The sequence below is a fragment of the Podarcis raffonei genome, chromosome 5 (genome assembly GCF_027172205.1).
Source record: "Podarcis raffonei isolate rPodRaf1 chromosome 5, rPodRaf1.pri, whole genome shotgun sequence".
In the NCBI taxonomy this organism is placed as follows: domain Eukaryota; kingdom Metazoa; phylum Chordata; class Lepidosauria; order Squamata; family Lacertidae; genus Podarcis; species Podarcis raffonei.
In genome coordinates this window covers 7595868-7608462 of record NC_070606.1, presented here as the reverse complement: position 1 = coordinate 7608462, position 12595 = coordinate 7595868, and the positions used below count along the sequence as shown (strand labels likewise).

The 12595-nt window shown below is 43.4% G+C and overlaps 1 protein-coding gene across 1 annotated transcript in view; it reads right to left on the bottom strand.

Moving 5' to 3' along the window:
- The window catches only part of ANO2 (anoctamin 2), a 131506-nt gene extending 123194 nt beyond the window's left edge, over positions 1-8312 (bottom strand). The window contains exon 1 of the mRNA XM_053387705.1: positions 7785-8312. Within this exon, the coding sequence (XP_053243680.1) occupies positions 7785-8105 (321 nt within the window). The 5' untranslated portion in view covers positions 8106-8312. The remainder of the gene's footprint in view (positions 1-7784) is intronic.
- Positions 8313-12595: the final 4283 nt, after the last annotated feature.

Sequence of the window (12595 nt, the reverse complement as noted above, 5' to 3'; positions counted from 1 at the left end):
TAACCGGAGGGCTGCTTTGAAATTTGTCACACACACACACACACACACACACACACGAATTTGTAAATCTGCCTATGCTTTGCTACCCATGCTTAAATACATGAACTTTGACACACCCTTTCACACACATCCAGTTCTGTGCAGCAATACATAGAGACCAGGGCAATAAATAAACAGTGGGGGGCATATTCTCATGGGGCTTTGTTCCACTTGTCAAATTTCTGAGATATAAAAATATTAGGTGTCAGGAGGGGAGGGCAAGTCTTGTGGGGAGCTACTTCTCCCCACCCTCCTCTCTCGAATGTCATGCAGATAACTAAGTTCAGAATTTGGTAGATTTTATTTCATCGGAACCGACAAAAATGGCGCCTGCCGCCCGAGCAGGACTTTTGGATCAGTGTGTGATGATTTACTGCAAACAAAAGACTTACCAGCTTTAAAAAAAAGGAAAAAGGGAGAGCCTTACAAAGTTCACACAGAAACATAATAATGCTTGCCTTAACTTGCTTGTGGAAACAACTCAGAGGTTATTAAGAAGAAAAACGATAACAACAAGAAGATCGAAAGATGGGACTTGTGAACACCAAAAGCAGCAGAAATATGAGATGATCGGACCCTTACTGAACTTGAAGCATGGGAACCCCCAACAAAAATTTAAAATTTGGCAAAATATTTGGACTTTTCGATATGTATTGGTATAATTTGGAATAACTAATGTGGTATGATTGGATTGTTAACTGGAAAACTTAATAAAAAATTATTTAAAAAAACAACAACTAAGTTCAGAATTTGGGCTTCTGGGCCACACTAACACAAAACCACTTGTTTCTAGGGACTCAGAGCCTGTTGCTCTCGTGAAGGATGAGGCCTGGTGCTCATAGGCTGAAGTTCTGTCCATGGCTGCCTTAACCCACACCGAAATTTCGGGGAAATGGAAGCAGCAACATGAAAGCCTTGCCCTGGTTTGTTCCTCCGTGGGGGCGGGATGATGAGAGAGAGTGAAGAGAATTTCCGCCCTCCCTTCCCAACGGGTAGGCGGGGTTTGCAACACTGAGAGGGCTTACCTGGTCTGGTGCCTTCCACCTGGGTTAGGGTGGCTATCGTCCCATCCCTGGGCCTGGGAGGACAATGGACGGCCGGCTGGGAGTGGGGCGAAGCCCAAGGGAAAGAGGCCAACCTCCTCGGCCAAACCTCACTTTGTTTCTTCCTCTTCCAGGTTCGCCCACCCATCCCTCCCAAATTAATAATATTTCCTTGCAGCCTAATATTTTGCATTCCAGGTCAGCGGGCGCTGCTATGGTCGTAAGATGCTTGCTGTATTCAGAACCGGGAAGGAATTTCCCCTGCATTGGAAGGGTTCGCCTTCCCCGTAGCATTTCGTCACAACTTTGGCAGTTTTTAGGCCTTGGCAAGGTATCCTTTAGTCTATCTTCAAGTTGGGGGGAGGCATTTCATTAAAGGGTTGATTGCGGGAGTCCCTGGCCCTAGAGCGGCAGCATGTAGGTCAAACTCCCGGCAGAAGTAAGGTGCGAGGGTATGCTGTGTAAGTTTGTGCTTTACCGTCCCCTCCCACTGAACCTCATTGCCCTGCACATCCTCAGTCCCGGGCGGGCTGAGAGGGTTACATGCCAAGGCCTATGCCAAGTTCCCCACATTCTGAAGTTAAATAAAGTTGTGGCCAATTTGAACCCATACTTCGGTCTCTTGTCTTCGGTCTCTTCTTTGGGGAGGTGGGCTCCACGGACAGGGTTCAGGGCGTGTGCTCGCAAAAAGAGGAAAGGGGGAAAGCGAGGGGCGGTTGCTCCAGCCAAGCCTTCCCTGCTGAAGTCCGGAGATGGGCATTTAGAAAGGATTCTTATCTTGGAAGGGAGGGAGGGAGGGAGGGAGAGAAGCAGAGTGGAAATAGGGGGAAATACAGGACAAACTTTGAAACATTGAAATACGGGACAATCCTGTATTATTGCAGGATGAGTGGCAACCCTAGCCCTGACACCTTTTCTGTTGCTACTGCTGTCTTTAATTTCCTAATTATGTACTGTAATCCTATGAGTGAATGGTTTGAATGGATGATGACTCTGCTGAAAGATCACTAATGGAAGGACAGAAGGGTGGAAGCTGAGCTGCACAGCTATCACAGGCTAACAGGACATTAGAATCCTGCCTCTATGGCACCATCAGAAAGCTGCCCTTAAGAACCAGCAATGAGAGATGCGCAGAAGTGGAGATGGCCATGTTCATTTTCCTGATTCTAACGCTAGCACTTCTGTCCCAGATTCTAACCTTCCTTTTACGCTGCATTACCTGTTGTGTTATGGAACTGTAACTTTTTTTTTTAATCGATATACTGCCATGTTGCACTAAATTTCAAATGACAGAGGGAAATATCTGTATGCCAGAATACCACCTGAAATTTCTTCACATGAAATTACAGCTCAAAATCCCCATGATTTTCTGGGTTAACAAAGCTTCAAACAGATTTTCCCCGGAGCAAATCTCACAGAAATGAGCATGGAACGTCTACTAGATTCTGCTAGTTTTCCAGATGTGGCTTTTATGGTTGGGGCTAGTAGTGCAGCCCCTGGTGATGCTTTCACTCAGTTATCACATGAAGTCTCTATTCTAGTCTTGGCCCCTCCTTCCTCCTGCCAGCCATATACCCAACCCATAGAATCCTAGAATTGTAGAGGGACCCTAAGTAGAGACATCACCTTGCCAACAAAGGTCCATATAGTAAAAGCTATGGTTTTCCCAGTAGTGATGTATGGAAGTGAGAGCTGGACCATAAAGAAAGCTGATCGCCGAAGAATTGATGCTTTTGAATTATGGTGCTGGAGGAGACTCTTGAGAGTCCCATGGACTGCAAGAAGATCAAACCTATCCATTCTGAAGGAAATCAGCCCTAAGTGCTTACTAGATATACAGATCCTGAAGCTGAGGCTCCAAGACTCTAGCCACCTCATGAGAAGAGAAGACTTCCTGGAAAAGACCCTGATGTTGGGAAAGATGGAGGGCACAAGGAGAAGGGGACGACAGAGGACGAGATGGTTGGACAGTGTTCTCGAAGCTACCAGCATGAGTCTGACCAAACTGCGGGAGGCAGTGGAAGACAGGAGTGCCTGGCGTGCTCTGGTCCATGGGGTCACAAAGAGTCGGACACGATTAAATGACTAAACAGCAACAAGGGTCACCTCCAAGGCACCCCAGGGGGTGTGGGAATAGGGTGTTCATAGTCCCATTCATTCCCTAGCAGATTATCCCAGATTATCAATTATCCCTATCCATAATGGGTTGCATTCAGCTAAGTCCTGTGCAGAGCAGACCCATTGAAATCCATGACCCCAAGTTAATCATGTCCATTAACTTCAATGGGTCTGCTCTGAGAAGGACCAGCGCTGAACCCCACACACTGTTTTAGTAAGTAGTGACATATTTCTGAATAAACTTAATGCCAGCTGACTTGTTGATCTCAGAATCTGAAATATATCTAAAAATTTCCACTAATTTGACATCCCACTTAAGGAGAATAAATGTGCAGGAACTGGGACCTGTTTCTTCTATTTTCATCAAGTAGTTTTTTTTCAATAAATGGGCCAAAATTGGTAGAGGGGAGGAGCATTTATGATAGATGGAGCTGGATTAAGTAGGAGTATTATTATTATTACTACCACTACTACTACGACTACTATTAAATTTGCCCTATATACGCAGGTCTCAGGGCAATTCACAACATAAAATCGCAATATAAGAACATCTCTATCTTTAAGCAAGGAAACATAAACTGATGCCTTATATCTTCATCTAGGCAACTACCAGACACCTTTTTGCTTTCTTTACCAGGGATGTTTTGCCTAAAATATGTTCTGGGTTGTATACAATTCTGGGTTTATGGGACCAAGTCCTGAGAGGTACAAGGTTACTTGCCTTTAGAAGAAGAGTCAAAAAATGGTTGCTTTTAAAAACTAGCCTTCATCTCCTAAATGCTCTGTGCCTTTCAATCCACATTTCATTCACAACAGCCTGCAAGGCAATCTTTTTTGTCCAGGTGCCAAAGCTCATCTCAAATGACTGCCCTATTCTGGCTTTGACATATACTATAATGAATGAATACAGCAAAGGATCCATTTGTGGTTATTAAAGAGCAGCGCAACTGAAGCTTCATTTAACTACTGATGGTCCATGTAGAGCAGGGGTAGAGTCTGCGAATGTGGGGTAGGTGGGCCTTGGTCTGATAGAGCAAGGCACTTCTTATGACTGCATCATGGGCGTGAACATCAGAATCATGGGCAGTGGCATAGCTGTCAACTTACAGATTTGAAAATAAGGGATCAGCAGCCAAAATAAGGGATTTTAGTCAACCAGCAGCCAAACAAAGCCTCACGTGGTGGTTCCCACAGTGAAGCAACCCGGCAAAGGGGATGCAGCAAGGAAAACCACCGTCACCTCTCCGCTGGGAAGTGCTGAGCAAAGGCGAGTCCCCAGGCAACACAGCCGATTTGATCGGCACGAAGCATGCAAGCTCCACCCCCCAGTCGTTCTTAGACTCCTTATTGGGTGAGCAATGCAGCCAAGCAACACAGTTGGAGCCTTCCTCCTCCCTGGCCGGCAGGGAGGGAGGGAGAGGAGCTGCTTCCTTTGAAACCCGGGAAATTTAAGGGACATCATCAATAAGCGACAGCAGTGGGACACGGCACTGGGATAAGGGACTTTCCCGCCAAATAAGGGACGGTTGACAGCTATGGGCAGTGGCTGGCTTGGTGGGGCACTGGCTGAGCGTTCATGACCTCAGGAGGGCCCATGGTGCCCTGGGACTGATGCCAATGCTCAGAGGCCGCCAGCTATATAAAGGGGCTTAACTGATTGTTGGGGGGGTGGGGCAGAGAGATGTCACTCAGTGTGTGTGTGTACATGTATGCATGCAAGAGAACCAGCCCTACAATTCTATGCTTCTAGGAAAGTTGTGTCCTCTTTTGCAGGTCGGGATAGAGAGTCAAAAGTAGTGCACCAATGAACAGATCATTAAACAGGGCGGCGTTTCCCCCATAATTGTAGTTCTCTACTGCTTACTGTGTTTAATATCTGCTTGTCGTGTAGCTGTTTAAGGCATGAGAACGCTGCTCTTCTCCAGTGCAGCAGGGCAGCAGGGACAACATTAGGGTTGCCATATTTCAAAAAGTGAAAATCCGGACACAAAAGTTGTTGAGGTTTTTTTGGCCAAAGTTGTTGAGAGGGGTTCCCATACGTCCTGGTTTTCCTGGACATTTAATTGTTTTCTGCCCAGGCACTGTTATCGACAGCTGAATACCGGCTGTGTCTGGGAAATTCTGGACGTATGGCAGTCCTACACAACATTAAGTTTCATGAGCTGCCAAGGGGTTATGTTATTGTCTGTCTTTCACCTGCTAATCTTGCGCATGGCATTTCTTACAGAGAGAGGGTCAAAAGCGATTTGAGAGTTACAGCGACTCTGTTCAGATGCTCATGCTGAATACAGTGAAGATTTAAGATCTTCTGAACACAGAGCCATGAAGCTCCCTTGGTTCCCCTGGATCTTGTGAGGATAAAATGGAAAGGGAAAGAGCCTTGGGCACAACCTCAAGCTCTCTGAATAACAATTCATTTAAGTTTTTATTCCAGCAGCACCAACCCACTCCTAAGAACACCATGTTCCTCCCATGGATGGGAAAGCGGCTAATCACCTCTTCCTGCCAATTGGTGCCACAATCAACTTAACGAACATCCCCCGCTCCATGCGCCATCTGACTGCTGCATTTCCAGGGGTCAGCAAACTTTTTCAGCAGGGGGCCGGTCCACTGTCCCTCAGACCTTGTGGGGGGCCAGACTATATTTTGAAAAACAATATGAACAAATTCCTGTGCCCCACAAATAACCCAGAGATGATTTAAAATAAAAGCACACATTCTCCTCATGTAAAAACACCAGGCAGGCCCCACAAATAACCCAGAGATGCATTTTAAATAAAAGCACACATTCTACTCATATAAAAACACGCTGATTCCCGGACCATCCACAGGTCGGATTTAGAAGGTGATTGGACCGGATCCGGCCCCCGGGCCTTAGTTTGCCTATCCCTGCCCTAGAATAAATACACTCTCCAAGAGATTGGATAACAACTACACTCCCTAAAGTAAAGCACATTTCTCTCTACACCAGCATTCCCCTGTTCCATATTGTAAAAACAAGAGGACCAAAACATCCAAGCAGCTTAATATATTAAAAACTAACTTCTACAACCGTATAATTTGGAATAAAAAGGTGATGAAACGCTGGAAATAAAAACACAAGCAAACCTAGGAAAATAGGCAACCTCTCACCCTCCACTCCTAATTTTTCATAGCAGGCGAAAAGCAAAACCAGTTTTCCAACCTTGATAACTAGATACGCAGGTACAGGTACGCACATACATTCTCTGAAAACGTACGGTTTAAACATTTAAAAGTCACTTAATTCATCATTGTTGTGCTCACTTCATTGGACTAGCCACCAACTTTCATCTAAAGTTATCTCACATGGCTGTTGTGAAGGCGCAGGAGGTATAAAATCGCTGCAAAAGGGACACTGTGCTTTTGTTTCAACTGTCATGTTATTGTACAGCAAAAGCTATATCAAACAAAAAGAGAAAAGCTTGCCAACTCTGGCAAAAAAAAACACACCCAAACCACACAATACTGTAAGCATGCTGTGTGCTTTGGTGACTAAACCAAATCTCAGCCCAACCTGCCTCACAGGTTGTAAGAAAAACTACACATACACACCACATTTATTGAAAAATAAGTCCTGCTAAATTCAATGGGGTTTACTCCCAGATAAATAGGATTAGGATTGCAGCCTTACTCACAGAAAAATGAGTATAGGAAGCTGACAAAGACCAGATTCAAAACAGGCCAAGCTGTCCGGTTTAGAAACCCAGGAAAAATTAAACTTCCTATAGCTCTAGACTCCTTTGGAGGAAGGCATAGAGGTATAAGTCTAATAAATAAAAATATTCAAACATTGAGAAGTACAACACATTTTAATGACATCATAAACTGAATGTACACTTTTATATTTCTCTCCAAAAATAGTTGATAGATAAAATGTATAACATTCTTCCTTTTTTTTTTTTGCAAAAATAATGATAATTTAAAGCCGCATGTACACTTATTATCAGCCATGAAATTGTTGAATGTGCATGTCTGGAAGGACACAGAGAGAGGAGGAAGTGGATGGGCCATAGAGAGCTACTGCCGTGCACATGGGCACTACTATTACCAACATGCAAAGTTTGGATTGGGCAACAATGAGACAGAAGCAGAAAAGGGAGCTCTAGAAATCACTAGCTCTTGTGTAATATTCAAAATGGGACTTGCCCATCACAGCTTTGATTTAACTTAACTGGCTAAAATCCCGTATGGCAGGGACTACCAACCAGGGCAGCCCATTTCATTGACGTTTGGGGCTGGGGGAGGAGCTTGCATTTTGTCTGACAACTTTTGAACAAGAGCCCAGGGGTGCCCAAACTTTTTTCAAAGAGGGCCAGATTTGATGAAGTGAACATGTGTGAGGGCTGACCAACGTTGTTGACCTTTTTTTGACCTTTTTTTAAGGATTGAAATTGTTGAGCTTTTTTAGGATTGAAATTGTTGACTGCCACACGGGCCGGACTCTGGACATGACTGCCTTAGGTACTTACTTTGTTTGCAAAATGAAACCTAACAGTCCGGCCTGATTTCTGGCCTCACCCATCAGATCTTTCCTACCTGTCTGTTGGCAGTTCCTCCTCTTACCTCTGCATCTTTTTCTATCTCCAGACCAGCTTCCATCAGGTTGCTTTCGAACTCTTTCCTCTGCTCCCGTTTCGCTTCCTCCAGAGCCTCCAATGGCCCCAGATCGATGACCTCGGCATCTGGAGAACCTGCTTCCTGGCCTTGTGGCGGCAGCGGCTGCTGTTCAGATTGACTTTTGGCCGTCTCCCCATTAGAAATGATAGCCAAAGAAGGAGGTCTCTGCGAGAGGCTTGGAGAACCACCACTGGACTGCGAGGTAGATTTCCGATAGTGATAAGCTAAAACATAGTCCACTTTCCTCTTGCTGTCTCGGAAGTGCATCCCTCCAGGTGTGAGCCTTTCTGTGGAACCTGCTTGAGCCCCATCCAGGTAGTTGTTGATAACCTGGAGGAAAGTTCAAAGAAAGTTACTGAAAGAAGCCTCCTGTGACAAATTCAAGAAAGGGGACTCAATGTCTTCCTGCCCATAAGCCATGGAGACATGTGATGTGTGCGGTAACTGCAGTCATTAGCAGTTGTATGAGAAGAGTGAGACGGATGAGGCTCAGATTAAGCAGTATAACGCAACAGAGTGCAGGTGCCCTGCAGAAAGCGTCTTATGGAACAAATAACTTGAGATTATTCAAGCCAGGCCATGGACTGCAAGACACAACCCCCAGCCCCCTAAGAACATAAGAACCGATTTGCTGTATCTGCCAATTTGATGGATCAGGTCATCTCATCTAGTCAGATGCCCCTGCGTACTCAACAGCAGGACACTGGAGTGACTGCCACCCCTTTTCGTTTCTCCCCTGACTACATTTGGTAGTGAGAAGGAGGGACCTGCTATATTACGCCCCCTAAGAAAGGTGCTCCAGATACTTGCTCCTGCCAGCTTGAAGCAAGAACCTGCTACATGGCGGAAGTTGGGGAAGAAGCAAGTGTGGGGGGGACCTGTTCTCAAATTCTGTTGGTCCTGATAGCCACAAAGCCCTGACCCCCTTGTCAGTCTGCTTGGGGTTCTCTTCCTCCCCACACATACACATCTTTTCATTTGCAACTCCCCCCACAGAAGTTATGTTTGCTTAGCCTACCTAATAGCTCCTGAAAGTCCTATCCTTTGTGAATGTGTCTAATCCTTTCTAAAAGCCATCTAAGCCACTTGCCATTCCCAGACCTTGTCTTAGTGAACCGGATAAGTCAATTATGGACTATATGAAGGAGTACATCTTTTTGCCTACTGTCAATCAGCTTGATTGTGGGATCTCCAAGTCCTAATTTATGAGAGATGGGAGCTCCTCTCTCCTCGTTGCTCATACTTTTATAAATCATAGAATTGTAGAGTTGGAAGAGGCCCCAAAGGTCATCTAGTGTCCAACCCCCTGCAATGCAGGAATTATATATCAGAAATTATGTATGTCATGAAATATGTGTCATGTTCTTCTAAATCATATTTTAATCCAGAAGTGGACAAAAAGAAGATGAAGGTTCATAGTGTTCCACTGGCCAAATACTGGTGGACCACCAGATACAGTGGTACCTCGGGTTACAGATGCTTCAGGTTACAGACGCTTCAGGTTACAGATTCCGCTAACCCAGAAATGGTACCTTGGGTTAAGAACTTTGCTTCAGGATGAGAACAGAAATCATGCAGCAGCAGCAGAAGGCCCCATTAGCTAAAGTGGTACCTCAGGTTAAGAACAGTTTCAGGTTAAGAACGGACCTCCGGAACGAATTAAGTTCTTAACCCGAGGTACCACCGTACCTGCTTGTTCCCAGTATTCCTTGAAATGATCCAAGTGGATCTAAGTGCAGAGCTAAGTGGACCTGGGCCTAATGCTGATATGTTCTTCTGATGTTCTTAAAGATACTCTGGATCACTTTATTTTTTAAAAAAGATTCTGAGTATTCATTCTTGCTCTGTAAATCAAAAAATGCAGCAGTGTCTTTAAATTTAAAAATATACACTATGCAAGATGGTTGGTGCTTCACCATTGCAAATCTGACCTGTGGAAATTCTATTTTGATCCTGAATACAGCAAATTAAACTCCCAATTATGCAAAAATCCCAATAACATTTAATTGGGCACATCTTCATGGTGCATAAGCCCCATGTTTCAAACAGTTTCTGGTCTCCTGGGGATGTTGAGAGGAATCCTCCCCCCATTGTATGTAGGGGTTAAAGAAAAACTTCTCTAAAGGGCCACAATATTTTCAGGTCAAAGAAAATGCATCAGATTTGTAACTCATTTCTTTACATGTTTATTTGGAAACGTTCCACTGTGTACGCCGGGGCTTTCTCCCCAAAAATATATAGATAAGGATTGCAGCTTAAATGTATCTGGAAACCAGTAAAGAGTCATTTCAGCCCCACATAAACAAAGATTAGTTCTTACCTATGCTAAGAATTTCCCGTGTTTCTGTTTCTGCAGAAACACTGTAAAATTAATGAATGTTAAAATGATGTTGGATTGAAAATAAGTGGTATTAGCAACAAAGTTAATAAGAATATGTAAAAATGGATTGATAATGGATGAAAATATAGAGTTACAATATGTTAAGATATAGAGTTAAGATAAATGAAGGAGGGTAAGGATTTGTTGATTTGATTATGTAAATGGGAACACAAAAAGGGGAGGTGTGAGGAGGTCAAGGAAACAAGCTAATGAGTTTAAGGATACAAAAGAATGGATTTGTTTTTAATTTTTCCTTACTTACTCGCTTTTTGTATTTTGTATTTTTATTTTTCTCTTCTCTTTTTTCTATTTTATGTATTTTTGTATGCTTTTTATTTTTATATGTTTTTTTTAATTATTTTGTAAACCTTTGTTTTTTGTAAAATCTCAATAAATACCTTATAAAAAAAATAAATGCTAAGAATTTCCCACAAGGAACTTGGGGGAGTTTAAAACAAACAAACAAACAAACAAACAAATAAACTGGAAGAGATATAAGCCATATTCAGGCTTATTAGAAGTGGGTGGGTGGTTGCACGCAGAACCTCAATGTCCACATCCCCACCAGTTCTGCTTCTAATTTATATACACATGTTTGCCATGAAGGGGGCTTCTCAGTAACTTCGCGGATGTGAACCTATCAAAGTGCAGTTCTACATATGCGAAAAAGATTGGGAGAAGGTCACTGGAATGCAAGCCAGTTCAATTTCTCAAAATGGCATAGGGAGGAAGGGGAGTGACTCACTGCCGTAGAGCAATGATGTCCATCAAGGGCTGTTCAGTATCTGATACTTTGTGCCACCTTCTTGCTTCTCATGGCACAAAAGGACCTACAGTGACCTCTGAGGAACAGGGATAACAGGGATTAACTTCCAGTGCTCCAAAAGGGCTGCTCCCATGCTGCGGGAACAAAAAATCTTCAAAGGACCTGGATGGATGGAGTGAGCAACCAAGAGTGGAAGAACCGTAATCATTCCTGAACACTGCATTACCATCCTAGGTGTTAGTCCTTAGGATAAAGGTCAGCTAACTTCCCTTTCTGAAATGATTTCCAAAACTTCTATAAATTATGACCAAGGCCATCTCTCCGCTGGCTAAAATGTTCGTCTGCAATATGACCAGACTGCTGGCTTAAGAGGAAAAACCATTAAGGGGCTGAAAGCAAAACTAGAAAAAAGTGAGCTCCAGTAAAAAATAGCAAAGAAACTTTATAAACAGACAGGAGATTCTCCAACTCTGAGAAATGTTCACTTTATTTTGTCTTATTTTAAATCCTCCTATTCACTGATGAATGTGCTGACTGTAATGTGAAACTACATGGCTGCTCACTGTGAGAGTTGAATGTTAGGAATGTAAGCAAGGACTGTGTGGATCTCGGGGGTGGGGTTTGAAAATACTGGAAAAACACCCCACTGATTGCTGGTATCATGCGACAACTACTAAATGATCAATTGGAAGAACTTAGAACAGAAATGCACAGAAAAGTGAATAAAAATGGACTGAGGGGGAAAGAGTACTTGGGGGAAAATACTAATGGAGGATTGCCAGAACATGAGAATGGAATGGTAAAGCTGGAGGCAACAGATGCGGAAATTGAGAGATCTTCCACATAGGTGTCTGCAGGAGTGAAACAGTCAAATGGTGGAGTTATGATGTTGGAGGAGAAGGAAACCATGAACAGAGAAATAAATAATTATCCTGAGACGGCAGAGACATAGCTGCATAAAATTTGGAGTTAAATTAGAGGGCAAAGCTACTAATTCTCTGACAACATTCCTGAAAAAAGAATGGAAGAAGAGAAAATGGAAGCCGACTTTTTAAAAAAAAAGGATGGAAAACAGGAAATGGAATTGGAAGATATGGACTTCAATGTGAATTAATGAATAAACAATAAGCAATTATGGATTACTGTCTCAGTATATGACCACCACGAAGAGTCCCCTGAGGGAATAAAGATAAAGGATGTCTTGTTTCTCAATATTGGAGGCAAAGCTGTTATGTTGGACTGGGGGAAGATTATTATTGGCTTTTATCAATCATACTTTTCAGAGAATCTCTTTGAAACTTTTTGTGTGGAAGGTCAACGAACTTGAGATATGCAGAATGGAAGAATATTGCCTGGCAGACAGAGGAACAGCTGGATAGCAACCTGGGGTGAACATTTCAAATACTTTGAAGAAATCTCGTATATACAACTGACAGACCCCGAGAAGCTGTTTCAGCTGGTGGCCCTGTTGCAGGATATGGAGGTACAGTATTTTGTGTACAGTTAACTTGAAGAAGCAAAGCAATAAAGGCATGCCAGGGTGCTCTACGAAACTCCCAGAGCAACAACCCTCATTTTAATATGGCTCCAGCTTCTGTAAACTTCTAGTCA